General features: G+C 41.5%; 1 protein-coding gene across 1 annotated transcript in view; it reads right to left on the reverse strand.

Moving 5' to 3' along the window:
- Positions 1–1052: 1052 nt before the first annotated feature.
- The window catches only part of FOXK1 (forkhead box K1), a 388665-nt gene continuing 376898 nt past the window's right edge, over positions 1053–12819 (reverse strand). Inside the window, exon 9 of the mRNA XM_063430220.1 lies at positions 1053–2908. Within this exon, the coding sequence (XP_063286290.1) occupies positions 2700–2908 (209 nt within the window). The 3' untranslated portion in view covers positions 1053–2699. The remainder of the gene's footprint in view (positions 2909–12819) is intronic.

Below are 12819 nucleotides of genomic sequence, written 5' to 3' on the forward strand. Positions count from 1 at the left end.
ATATATATACATACATACATATATACATACATATATATATACATACATATATATATACATACATATATATATACATACATATATATACATATATATATACATACATATATATATACACACATATATATATACACATACATATATATACACATACATATATATACACATACATATATATACATACATACATATATATACATACATACATATATATAGTGATTATTTGTACCACAATATTGTATTATTGATTTAATCATAATTTACTATTACTGGATAATTATCCATTACATTTATCCACTTTGTTTATTGTATCAATATTTTACTTGTTTCATATTGATTGTTCATTTTATTGTATTCAATTAAAACTACTTGAAAATTTGTTGCCAATTCAAGCATACTTCTTAAAATTGCTATATAAATACATAGTTCTAATATGTCTATGTAATGCTGAGAGAGGGGAAAAACACACTTTTGCTGTATTGATAGCACACCCAAATATTAAGAAACTCCTTTAAATTGAACAAATTTAACAGCCATTGCTGTAAAATACACCTAGCCAGCAAAAAGCTTCATACATTTTCGTTACTAGCACTGTACATTATCACTTACGACAAAAACAAAAGGACAAAGCTCAGACACATTAAATAAAGTTCATAAAGCAAACAGTTTATTCATATTTTAAATGTAAAGTCTGAATTTAGAATGACCCAATTCACTAAAAGGTCAAATTGACAGTCTTTGTATTTTATGATTAAAATTAAAGTAGTGTTATTTCATCAGGTGTATAATGTGCACCAGTGACGTCTAATTTCTTTCCAGTTTTTCTGGAAACTGCAAGTTAAAAAGGATATGGGAAGCCAGAGGTCATACACCAATGATGTACAAGAAATCATAGACATATATCTTTATAGGGATTCCATCAAGTCATGTAGTTCTGCAGCTGCCCCAAAGAAAAATACACAAGTGAGTGACATACACACTTTGAGTCACATGAGACAAGACATTATTCGTAAAGAGAATGAAAATATAACACACAAAACCAGTGGAGCGATTCACCTCTAGCTGTGAATGGTTCACAAAGTTAAATGACAATTTTGTTTAAATCAATTTAGATTTCCACACATAACAGTCACTGGTTATGGCCCATAGATAAAAATTATTGCTACAGATATTTACTTGAATATGGTGCCGTAGATATAATAAGAGGAGACTTCTGAAGTTGGAAGTTGAACTGGATTTTCAATGACGCTGGTGCTAAAGCCATGTTCACAGAAATAAAAAACATGTAATGCATGTTGACTTATACACATCAGTTTCAGGGACAATCACAAACAAAATTAACTTGCAGTTGCCACAATAAAGTATAAAACATTGCTTACATTTTCTGTAATTAAAGCACATCAGCAGGTATAGTGAAGCACTCAAATAATATAATGCTGCTTTCAAAATGGTATACAGATGGCCACAAAGAAACAAGAAAAGAAATCAGCATTTAAAAAAAAAAAAAAAAAAAAAAAAAAAAAAAGAATCTTCAGTTAAACACTATTTGGTACTAGCTCGCAAGTGTGACTCAAGCAAATGGTAAAATCTGCACACAAGCGTAGAAGTGACTGATTCATTGTAGAGTTTGAAAGTGTTGATTTTCTTTGATAATCTCTGACATGATGAGTTCAAAACTGAGCGATATATAATGCTTGAAAACCATTATTTTTATAAAAGCTAGGCAGAAAGTTGAGAAGGATAATTAAGTCAACCGTTTAACAGTGAAAGAAAGGATACAATACGGCAACAGATTTATTCCCCCCAGATTTTTCACTATACAAACTCTTGAAACAAGTGAAAAAAAATGATCATTAAGCCTAGCAAATATACCTAGCAATAGTTTTGAGGGAAAAAATGTGTTATGATAACATACTATAACAACAGTACTTTACATAGGAAGAGACGCAAATCCTGAGCTGGTAGCACTACCACTTGGGCACGTTTTGTGGTATGTACCAATTGTATTCTGATTAACTGAGAGTAATATTTTTATGTTTCAAATTTGAATTTACCGAGTTATACCCATCAGTTGATCTTGCAAGATTTCAGGCACTCATAAGGTAAAATTTGCTAATAAATATGGATTTTTAAACTTGTAGAGCTTTCAAAGGTTGATAAAAGTAATCAAACATCTACAGTTTCATTCTTGAAATCCCACTGTCCAGGATCTTAAGCATAGAAATTCCATGGTGTCCATTCTACAAGAAGCTCTTGAGTTTGTTAACCAGTAAATTCCTTGAAGGAAAATACTACCTTGTGAACACTGTGTTAATGCCATTATGCTCTTGCTCTTAAAAAAAAAAAAAAAAAAAAATTCTGCCTTGTTGCCGCTGGCCCTTGTGATACCGCCTTTACTTACACCATAGTTCAGGATGCTATGTAGGATGCTGCATTCCTCTGCAACAGAGCCAAAGAAACAGATATTGGATATGCATTCTAAATATCTAGAATCCAATTGAAAGTATGGTGCAGAAATAGTTTCTCCAGTATAAGACACTTGTTGCAGCAGCAAGCAACATGGATTTACGGCAAATCCTTTAGGATTCAGCTACACAGTAACAACACATTACGTTCATCCCATCAGTATTGTATGATTGTTTCTTTCATTGGTTCTGATCTAAGTTACATAACTCCAAGATTAGACTCATTAACTTTGGTTATTCTCTATTCCCTTCCATTTGTGTTGGATTAGATGTGATCACCCCAGCTTGCACCATTCTATCCTCCCCCAGATATGCTTTCTTAGGTGCAGGCTCTCCCTGGTGAGTTGGATGTGATTCTCCATCTTTACTGATGATATTGAGGACAGACACAGGAGATGATGAGCTTGCCTGAGTTGCCAGTAAATGCAGAGGGTTGGCAAGAGCTGAAATAGACAAGGATTATAAAAAATAAATTAAAAAAAGCATGGAATGAAGACAGTGCTTCCATCAATAGGTTATAGACAATATTGTTGTAAAAAAAACCTTGCACATATGGGGAGCTATATCAATATGGTAGTACAGTCTTGCATTTAAATGAACACTTCTGTCGGGACTGTCAGTGTTAAACTATCAGTGCTGTGGAGGATTGACAGTAGATTAGTTCTTCAGTAGAATGGAACAGATTTAGCATTTGTATGAAAATATGCTATTCACTTTAATTGCAAAGTGGAATGGAATCTGCCTCTCCAAGCCAGGTAAACAGAATTACATATTTTAAAAATAGTTTATAGGTGTAGAGCAGGCATCTTTAAATTCTAAAACATATACATTAACTTCACATTTCATTTAAATTTGATAGCATGTGCTAACCTTTCAAAGATTAAGAAAACACATAGAAACAGATTATACATGTGTAAACCTCATTAATATCGAAATTATTTACAAAAAAATGTTCCTCCTTAACCCCTTAAGGACTGAGCCAAATGTACACGTTGTGAACAAAACAAAATGTAAACAAAACCTGGCATTTGCGCTATATGTCTGTCCAACCGTAATTCACCTCTTTCATATTAAATGCACCCACCCTTATTATATATAATTTTATTCAGGGGAAACAGGGCTTTCATTTAATATCAAATATTTAGCTATGAAACATAATTTATTATGAAAAAAATGGGGGAAAATAAGAAATGTTGTTATTTTTTTAGTTCTACATGACAATGTCATAATACTGTTTGCTTTTACTGCAATAAAATACACATATTTGTATTCAGCAAAGTATCACGTGTAAAACAGTACCCCCTATGTACAGGTTTTATGGTGTTTTGGGAAGTTACAGGGTCAAATATAGCACGTTACATTTGAAATTGAAATTCGCCAGATTGGTTACATTGCCTTTGAGACTGTATAGTAGCCCAGGAATTAAATTTACACCTATAATGGCATGCCATTTGCAATAATAGACAACCCAATGTATTGCAAATGGGGTATGTCCAGTCTTTTTTTTTTATAATTCTTTATTTTGTCAATGACAGATAAAATTGAGCTATGCAGTCATATGGCTTGCGCAGAAGCCGCATTGTCAATTCGAAGCGTATATGTTGCCATTAGGAGGTTCATGCGTTGTTCATGACATTCCATTTACATCATTTGTATTAAAGGCTCGCCTGTCATTGGTTTTAACAGTACAGTAAGAACAACAATCGGTAACAAAAAACTTAAATAGTATATCTTAACAGTATATTTAAGTTGCCATCGTATTGCAGTGGCTTTGGCGTGTTGAACTTATAGGCCGGGATACCGGTGAGCTCGGCCTAGTGATGAAAAAAAAAAGAAAAAACAGGAAACAAAAAGGAGGGGGGGAAGAGGGGGTAGGGAGAGGCGGGGGAGGTATAGGAGGAAGGGGGGAGGGGGGTCTTGGACGTCTCTTGGGATTTACTAGTCGTCTATGTAGTTTTCCCATGGTTCCCACGTCTTAGTGAATGTTTTCATAGAGCCTCTTATTTGGGCCGTCAATTTGTCCATGAGGTGACACTCTTTAATCTTGTTGAGTACTGTAGTCATTGGGGGGTAAGGGGGTTGCAACCACGTTTGGGCTAGGGCTTTTCTAGCTGCTAATGCTATCTTGTTTAGCAATTGTTGCTCTAGTCTAGGCCAATCGTCGAGGGGCCTGACCAGCAGGAATGTCCATGGGTTTAGGTCTACCGGTCTATGTAGAATTTGTGATATTAGCTTTTGGATGTCTTTCCAGAAAAGTTTAATTGTGGGGCAGAACCACCACATGTGGGTGTAAGTCCCTTTTTCTCCGCAGTTACGCCAACAGAGATCTGTAGGTGTTTTTTTCATGTGATACAATTGGACCGGGGTAATGTACCATCTGAGCATTGTTTTATATGCCTGTTCCTGCATCGTGACGCAGATGAAGGTTTTGTTATTGGCTTCCCATATATCCTGCCAGTCTATTCCCTCTAGGGATTCCCCCAAGTCTGTGTATTGCAGTTCTCCCCATTCCCGTGTAGTGGAACAGAGGTGGGAGTATAGTTGGGTGATCATGCCTAGGCAGATGCGCTCAAAGAAAGTTGGATTGGTTTTAGTGGCGGTTTTCACCGTCGCTTTGGTTGCATAGTGTTTAAGTTGTAAATATCGAAAGAAGTCAGCTGGTTTCAGGGTTGTTCTGGATTGTAGGTCTGGAAAGGAGATTATCGTGTCGCCCGTGTATAGTTGGTACACCCTCTGGAGGCCGGCGTGCTCTAGGCCTTTAACCCCTTAAGGACCAAACTTCTGGAATAAAAGGGAATCATGACATGTTAAGGATCTCATGCCTGGTGTGAAAGCCCTATTACGGTATATAGAGGTGAGAGGGGAGGTCGTAGAGGTTAGTTCGTATTTGAGGGCATATTTGTCCCATAATTGAATTGAGTTGGTGATGGCTGGGCACGCCGTTCTCGGGAGCGCTCTGTGCTCCTTTGGTGTCCAGATGTAGAATTGTGGGAGATCGGATCTCATAAGTGCTGATTCCAGATCCACACACCTTCTAGTCCCTGGGAGAGGATGCCAGAGGGCTATTTGTGCCATCTGGGCGGCTATGTAGTAGAAGTGTAGGTGGGGTAGACCCAGGCCTCCTCTCGTTTTGGGGCGATATAGTATGTTACGGGCTACTCTGTGCCTCTTATCCTGCCAAATAAATCTGTCAATTGCCCGTTGTAGGGGGATGAGATTGTGTTTTGTGATGGGGATGGGTATAGTCTGAAAGAGGAATAAGATTCGGGGCAAGACGTTCATCTTAATTGAATGTATTCTCCCTATCCAGGATATGGGTTTGTCCGCCCAGGTCTCCATGTCCGAGATGAGTTTTTCTATCATGGGTGTGTAGTTCAGTTTGTGGAGTGCGGTGGTGTCTACTGGTAATTTGATACCCAGATATGTGAGGAACGTCGGTGTGACACGTATGTGGTGGTCTGAGGTGATTTTGGTTATGTCCATCTGTGAGAGGTGTATGGGGAGTGCGCTGGATTTTTCTACATTTACTTTGTATCCTGAGATCTCACCGTATGTTCTCAGGAGTGGGAGCAGTGCCTGCAACGTGGGCATAGGTTCGGTTAAGGTCAGCATGATATCGTCTGCGTATCCTGATATCAGGAATTCTTGGTCGTCTATTTTGACCCCTTTGATTTGGGGGTGTTCCCTTATAGCTTGGAGAAGTGGTTCAAGTGTCAGCACAAAGAGTAGTGGGGATAAGGGGCATCCCTGTCGGGTACCGGTGCTTATGCTGAATGACTGGCAAGTCGTCCCGGTAATCTTTATTTGTGCTGAAACGGTCGTGTATAGTGCGCGTATCGCTGTGATATATGGGAGGGGGGGGGGCATGTTCAGATGCTCTAAGAGTGTGAACATATGGGGCCATTTTACACGAACAAATGCTTTCTCAGCGTCGAGGGAGAGCGCTAAAGATGGTGTTTTTGCGGTTGCTAGCATCCATATTATGTCTATGTTACGTCTCGTGTTTTCGAATAACTGTCGTCCGGGTATGAATCCTACTTGGTCGGCGTGAACTAAGTGTGTCAGGTATGGGTTCAGTCTCCCTGTTAGGATTTTGGCAAAGATTTTGCTATCATGGTTTATGAGGGAGATAGGTCGGTATGCTTCTGGTTGAGTGTGGTCTTTGCCTGGTTTTGGTAATAGAATGATGTTTGCCCGTGCCATGTCCTTGTCTGGTGGGGTTCCCATCATTAGGTCCTGGAATAGGGATTCTAAATGTGGGATAAGTGCTTCTCTAAAGGTTTTGTAGTAGCTGCCCTCAAAGCCGTCTGGTCCGGGGGCTTTATTGCTTTTAAGAGAGGAGATGGCTGCGTTGATTTCATCTTTAGTAATCGGTGCTGATAGTTCCGTTATGGCTGCACTGTGTAGTTTTGGAAAGGTTTAGTTGGGTGAGAAAGTCTGTTATTTTCTGATTCGCCTCTGCGTTTGTTGTGTTGTCTTGTGGGGAATGGTTATATAACGTTTTATAAAAGGTTGAGAATGTTTGAGCTATTTCAGTCGGGACGGTTTTCAATGTGCCATCTGGGGCTCTTATCTTGGTGATATGTGGGTGTTGGGTCGTAGCGTGCGGGCTAGTAGTGTATCCATTTTGTTGGATTTGTCGTAGTATGTTCTTTTTGTCCAAGTGAGTGCTCGGGCTGTGTTGTCTATGAGTAGTTGTCTGATAGCAATGCAGGTGTTTTGGAGAAGTTGTAGTGTTTGGGGATTTGGGTCGGTTTTGTGGCGTTGCTCCGCTGTGCGGAGGGTTTCTAGTAGTTGGGTGAGTTTCTGCGTTTTTTGTTTCTTTTTGTGAGTTGCTATTTTGATAAGGGAGCCTCGGATCACTGCTTTGTGGGCTGCCCATACCGTGGTCATGGGGATATCTGGTGTTTTATGTAAAGTATGTGTTTAACTGTTTCTGAATGTCGTCAACGACTTGGGGATCTTTGAGGAGGGACGTGTTGAGTCTCCACGTCCATGGGGTAGGGCTTTGGAGGCCCTTAAGGTAGATTGCGATGTCCGCGTAGTCTGACCATGCGATGGTACCTATTTCAGTTTTTTGTGTTTTTGTGTAGCCTGCATGATTGGTCAAGAACATGTCTATGCGTGAGTATGTGTCGTGGGGCGGCGAGTAATAAGTGTAGTCTTTGTCGGAGGGGTGTTGTGCCCTCCATGCATCTATGAGGCCTGTTTTACAGATGAAGTGGTGTAACTGTTTGTCTTGAGCGCCCATGCCATGAGATCTAATTAGTCCTGGGCGTGAGCTTCTGTCTACTGCTGGAGTTGCGTTTAGGTCGCCTCCTAGGAGGATTATCCCGGTGGGGAGTGAAAAGACCACGTCGGACATCTGGTTCCAGAACTGGGGTGTTGGTGTGTTGGGAGCATAAATGTTGATTAAGTGGATGGGTTGTGAATGAATCCGGCCGGTTGCTAGGACATATCTACCGTCTGGGTCTGGAGTCACTTGGGTTATATGAATTGGGCATCGTTTGTGTGTGAGAATCGCCACTCCGTTATGTTTATGGAAGGTTCGTGCCTCTGCGGCCAGGCGGTATGTGTTGTCGCGGAGGGAGACCTGGGCGGATCGAGACATGTGTGTCTCCTGTATGAATGCTATGTCAGGATTTTATTTTTTCAGTTCTCTAAAAAGTGTTTGTCGCTTACGTGGGGCGTTGAGGCCTTTAACATTAAGTGAGGATACTTTAAGAGCCATGATCTTTGAGTTTCGGTGTGCGCTCTTGGTATTTCGTTGCGGTGAGACTGGTGTATGTGTGTAACGGGGGGTGGGGTTTACTCCCACCTCTGTTCCTTTGAGTCACTGTTTGGGTGTTAGTTTGGGGATGTATACGTTGCGCCTCTAACTTCGTCCAAGACCGATGGGCGGTGTGGGGTGGGTGGGGTGCATGGGTGAGAGGGTTGTGGGGGGAAAAGAAGAAGGCGAGGAAGGTTTGGAAAGGGGGTACTACGGTGTTGCCGTACGTGTCTGGTCCGTAGGGGGGTGCATGGACCCTCGTCTCCGCCATGACTGCGTCAGTATGGGAGTGTTGGGTCATGAACCTGTCAGCCAGTGTGGCCCCCTGATACCATGTATCATCTGTCTGTTGTGGCTTTATTGTGGAGTGCACTGTTTTATAACCGTGTGGGTAATTTGGCTTCCCTGCCTCTGGACCTTAGGCATTAAGTTGCTTTGGCTGGTTGGTGAAGCGGGGAGCTCTTGAGAGTTAGCAGTATTATCCATGAAATGGGGGTGTGGGGGTGGGAGAGGGGTGGGTAAGGGGGGAGCATAGGCTTTGTTGGGCGAGACTAGTCGGATTACCTCTTCTGATCCATGATGGTTCTCCTGTTGGGGTCAAGGTGGTGCCGGGGGGGGGGGGGGGGTTGTTTTTTTTATTCGTGCGTGTTTTTTTTTGTTGCCTTTTTAGTTATACGTTTTCTCTTTTGTCTAATTTTTTTTCCTGTTCCCTGTAGTTGGAGGGTGGGAAGGGGATGGTCTGATTGTTAAAGTCGGCGGCCAGTCTAAGCGGGCGACTGCGTGGGGAGGGGGGGGAGGGCCGGTTGGAGGTGCCAGTACAGAACATTACATAACAATACAAGTTAGGAACATGACAACATAGCTGCATCCTTAGCCGTTTCAAGTATATAACCCGTCTTATGCTGTCCCTGTGCCCTGATTTTCGTGTGCTCTGTATCCCGCCCTGGCCCCACCGTGTCCCCCCCAGACCAACAGCCGTTCACCATTCCCCTCCTCCACCCCTCTTGGCTGTGGATAGTAAATTTGTGTTAATGTTGTCTAAATGTATGCTTTCCCTGTATTGAGCATGTTCCCTTTCGTGGAGCTTAGTCTTATTGTGGTTATGTATGCTGGCCTTGGGATAGGTGATGATGCTTGGGTGTGGGTATGGTTGTGTGGTGAGTTGGTGTCTAGAGCGGTGTGTTGTGTCTATCTTGGGTATGTGTGCCCTGGTGGACTGTCTTGTTACTGCATTTAGGTTTCACACATATACGTTACACTTCTAGTTGGTGTCAGGGTTGTCTCTTGGTTGCGGTATCTTTTAACAGGGTCGTGTTTCAGTGTTGAGATTTCCGCAGCAGTCTATAGTCAAGTCCATAGTGTGGCTTGTTGTTGTGGCTGTTGTCGAGATGGGTGTTGTGCAGGAAGGGGAGTCCATTTGAGCTTGTTGATCAAGTGTTGGTGATGGTCAGTAGAAAGGTGTCCGTTGGTCAGTTCGTGTGGCAAGGGTAACTCTGGAGCAGGAGTCCATCATAGAGAGAGGTGTCACAGTTTCTCTCCGACCGGTGGGTGATATATCTCCGGTGTGTCTTTTGTCTGGAGGTCGGCTTCTGGTGGGTATTGAAGGTTGGGGAGGACGCTGCGTTGTTGGTGGATGGGGTCCGATGTTATCTTTCCTGGGAGTATGGTTGTGCCTTGGTTGTTGGTGTCTGCCTGCCGCCTATTTACTCCGCGGCGGTGTACCAGTCGCGTGGTAGGGGTTGTAAGGCCGGGAGAGCGGCAGTTGGCAGTGAGAAGTTTTCTGGTAGTGTGATGCCCAGAGCGCGGAAGAAGGGCGCTGGGTCCGTGCCTGGTGTGAGGATGTGAGGTCTGCAGTGTCTAAAGACCATTAATTTAAAGGAGTGTCCCCAGGCGTACCTGATTGCGTTGGTCCTGAGCAGCTTGGTGACTGTCTTCCACTCTCTTCTGCGAAGGAGGGTGATGGGAGCCAGGTCTTGGAATAGAGTGATATCTTTATCCTGATATTTTATGGGGCTTTCTCTGGCCTTCCTTAGTACTGCTTCCTTTGTCTGGAAGTGGAGAAAACGGACTATTATGTCCCTGGGTCTTGTGTTGTCGTCTCTCCGGGCGCGCAGGGCCCTGTGCACCCTATCGATGTGCCAGTGCTCATCCGGTATCTCTGGCAAGAGAGGCCGCAGGATTGTGAGGAGCATGGTCGCGATTGGGCCTTCATCCTGTTGGTCTGGTAGGCCGAGTGGTGAGTGTGTTAACATGGGCGGCCCCAGTGTTGTGGGCCACTGTAGTAGTTTCTACGCGGCGCTCCAGGCGCTCACCCAGCTTGTGAATTTCCGACATCACTGCCTTGGAGCTTCTGTCTATCTCACAGGCGAGGTAGCTTTTCACCGCTGCCAGCTCCGTGAGTATGTGGGCTGTTTCGGATGCGGCTGAGCTGTGGGGCTGAGGTGAGATTGAGATTGCTGGTGAGCCTGGGGCTCCCGGGCTGGAACCGTCGCCATCTTGGGTGTCTTGGCGAGGCGTGCGGGAGGCCGCAAAGAGTTCAGGTACCGTGTCCGTTTGTTTTTTGCCCGGTTTCCTCGGTAAGCTAATTATGTAAAAAAATATTACATAAATATATATGTAGAATTAATATATATTTTTTATTTATACATAGGTATATATATAGTGATATATATATATATATATATATTTATGTATATAGATATTTATATTATTTCGTTCTACGTGTATTTTGATATAAATATATATATATTAAAGGGACACTATAGTCACCTCAATTACTTTAGCTAATTAAAGCAGTTTTAGTGTATAGATCATTCCCCTGCAATTTCACTGCTCAACTCACTGCCATTTAGGAGTTAAATCACTTTGTTTCTGCTTATGCAGCCCTAGCCACACCCCCCTGGCTATGATTGACAGAGCCTGCATGAAAAAAAAACTGGTTTCACTTTCAAACAGATGTAATTTACCTTAAATAATTGTATCTCAATCGCTAAATTGAACTTTAATCACATACAGGAGGCTCTTGCAGGGTCTAGCAAGATATTAACATAGCAGGGGATCAGAAAATCTTAATTAAACAGAACTTGCAATAAAGAAAGCCTAAATAGGGCTCTCTTTACAGGAAGTGTTTATGGAAGGCTGTGCAATAATAACAATAATTATATATATTTAATCAGTATCAGTCTACGTGTAATTTGATAATAGATATATATATATATATATATATATATATATATAATTATACAGTGTATGTGTGTGTATGCATATGTGTATATATATATATATATATATATATATATATATATATAAAATATTCAAAGTCTGGCACTCTACCTTAAAAGTTGATTCACTTGCAAAAAAAAGCCTCGGTGCTGCAAAGCGTAGGTACATATACAGGACATAGGAAGAGCACTCCAGAGGTCTTGTTCAAAGGTGTTTATTCGGTGAAAAAATCAATCGACGTTTCGACCTTACGGTCTTTATCAAGATATAAAAGCAAGTGAAGGAAGTGACAATATATAGGCAAACCAATAAAAGACATGATCACTAACCTGAAAAAGCTGTGTATCCCCATGCCATGTGTGAACGCCAGTGTGTGATAATGAGTGAAACCGGAGTAATCCTGTCGGTGACCGATGACGTCACAGGAGTGCGACCGGAAGTAATCGTGTAAGTGTATCTAGGTAACCTAGGTTACCAATCCGTGAATACCCAAATAAGCAAATATGTGAAATGGCAATAAAGAAATATGGATAAAGAATTAAACTGCTAATAATAATACTGGATGGGTCTACATAGATATGTAATGTATATGCATGAGCTAATCTTATACCGGAGGAGGATACAGAGCATGATTGCAAGCGGGGAAGATGAAGTGTAATGATCAAATAGGAAACGGTGGATGGAATAGAAGAAATCAGAAATGTCTATTGTCTGAAAATAAAGATATATGTAATGCAACAAAGAAGTAATAAATAGACTGGTGAATAAGAGCTAGAATGTGTGGAGTGTGTGTGGAAAGGCGGGGTGGCCAAGAACAGAACAGTGACACCAAAGTCTAGAAAAACGTGACGAGCAATAAATAAATAGCGGAAAGGGTGTGAAAGGGTGAGATGATCTAGTGGAGAACCATAGAGAAAACAAAGTGTATACAAAGATATATGTGTAGAAAGAAGGGGGGTATGGAGGGGCGGACATAACGCCTCGATGCTATGAAAGTGGGAAAAATAAGTGTATAGAGAGCTCTGGTGAGGGAGATATGTAATGACCTAAGTATAGATAACTATATCTAGTATGTAGAGTAATATCCAGTATTTATGTGCATGGTATATAACCGTGCTAACAAAACAAACTCGGCTATAGAGCCTTAGGCAACTGAGCGAATAGAGCAGAACATAAACATCAACAGACTTTGTCCAATTATAATGCTAGACCATTGATGGACATCAGCATTGATATGAGAGAGCAGAGTATCATAGTAACTCGCTTCAAAAAATTTTTTTTAAATCTATATACAGAAATCATAATACAAAAATTCAAAAATATTCAGAAGAGTTGTGTCCATGAGACATACTCAGCGAGTGT

Source organism: Pelobates fuscus, chromosome 8 (genome assembly GCF_036172605.1).
Source record: "Pelobates fuscus isolate aPelFus1 chromosome 8, aPelFus1.pri, whole genome shotgun sequence".
NCBI classification, from domain to species: Eukaryota; Metazoa; Chordata; class Amphibia; order Anura; family Pelobatidae; genus Pelobates; species Pelobates fuscus.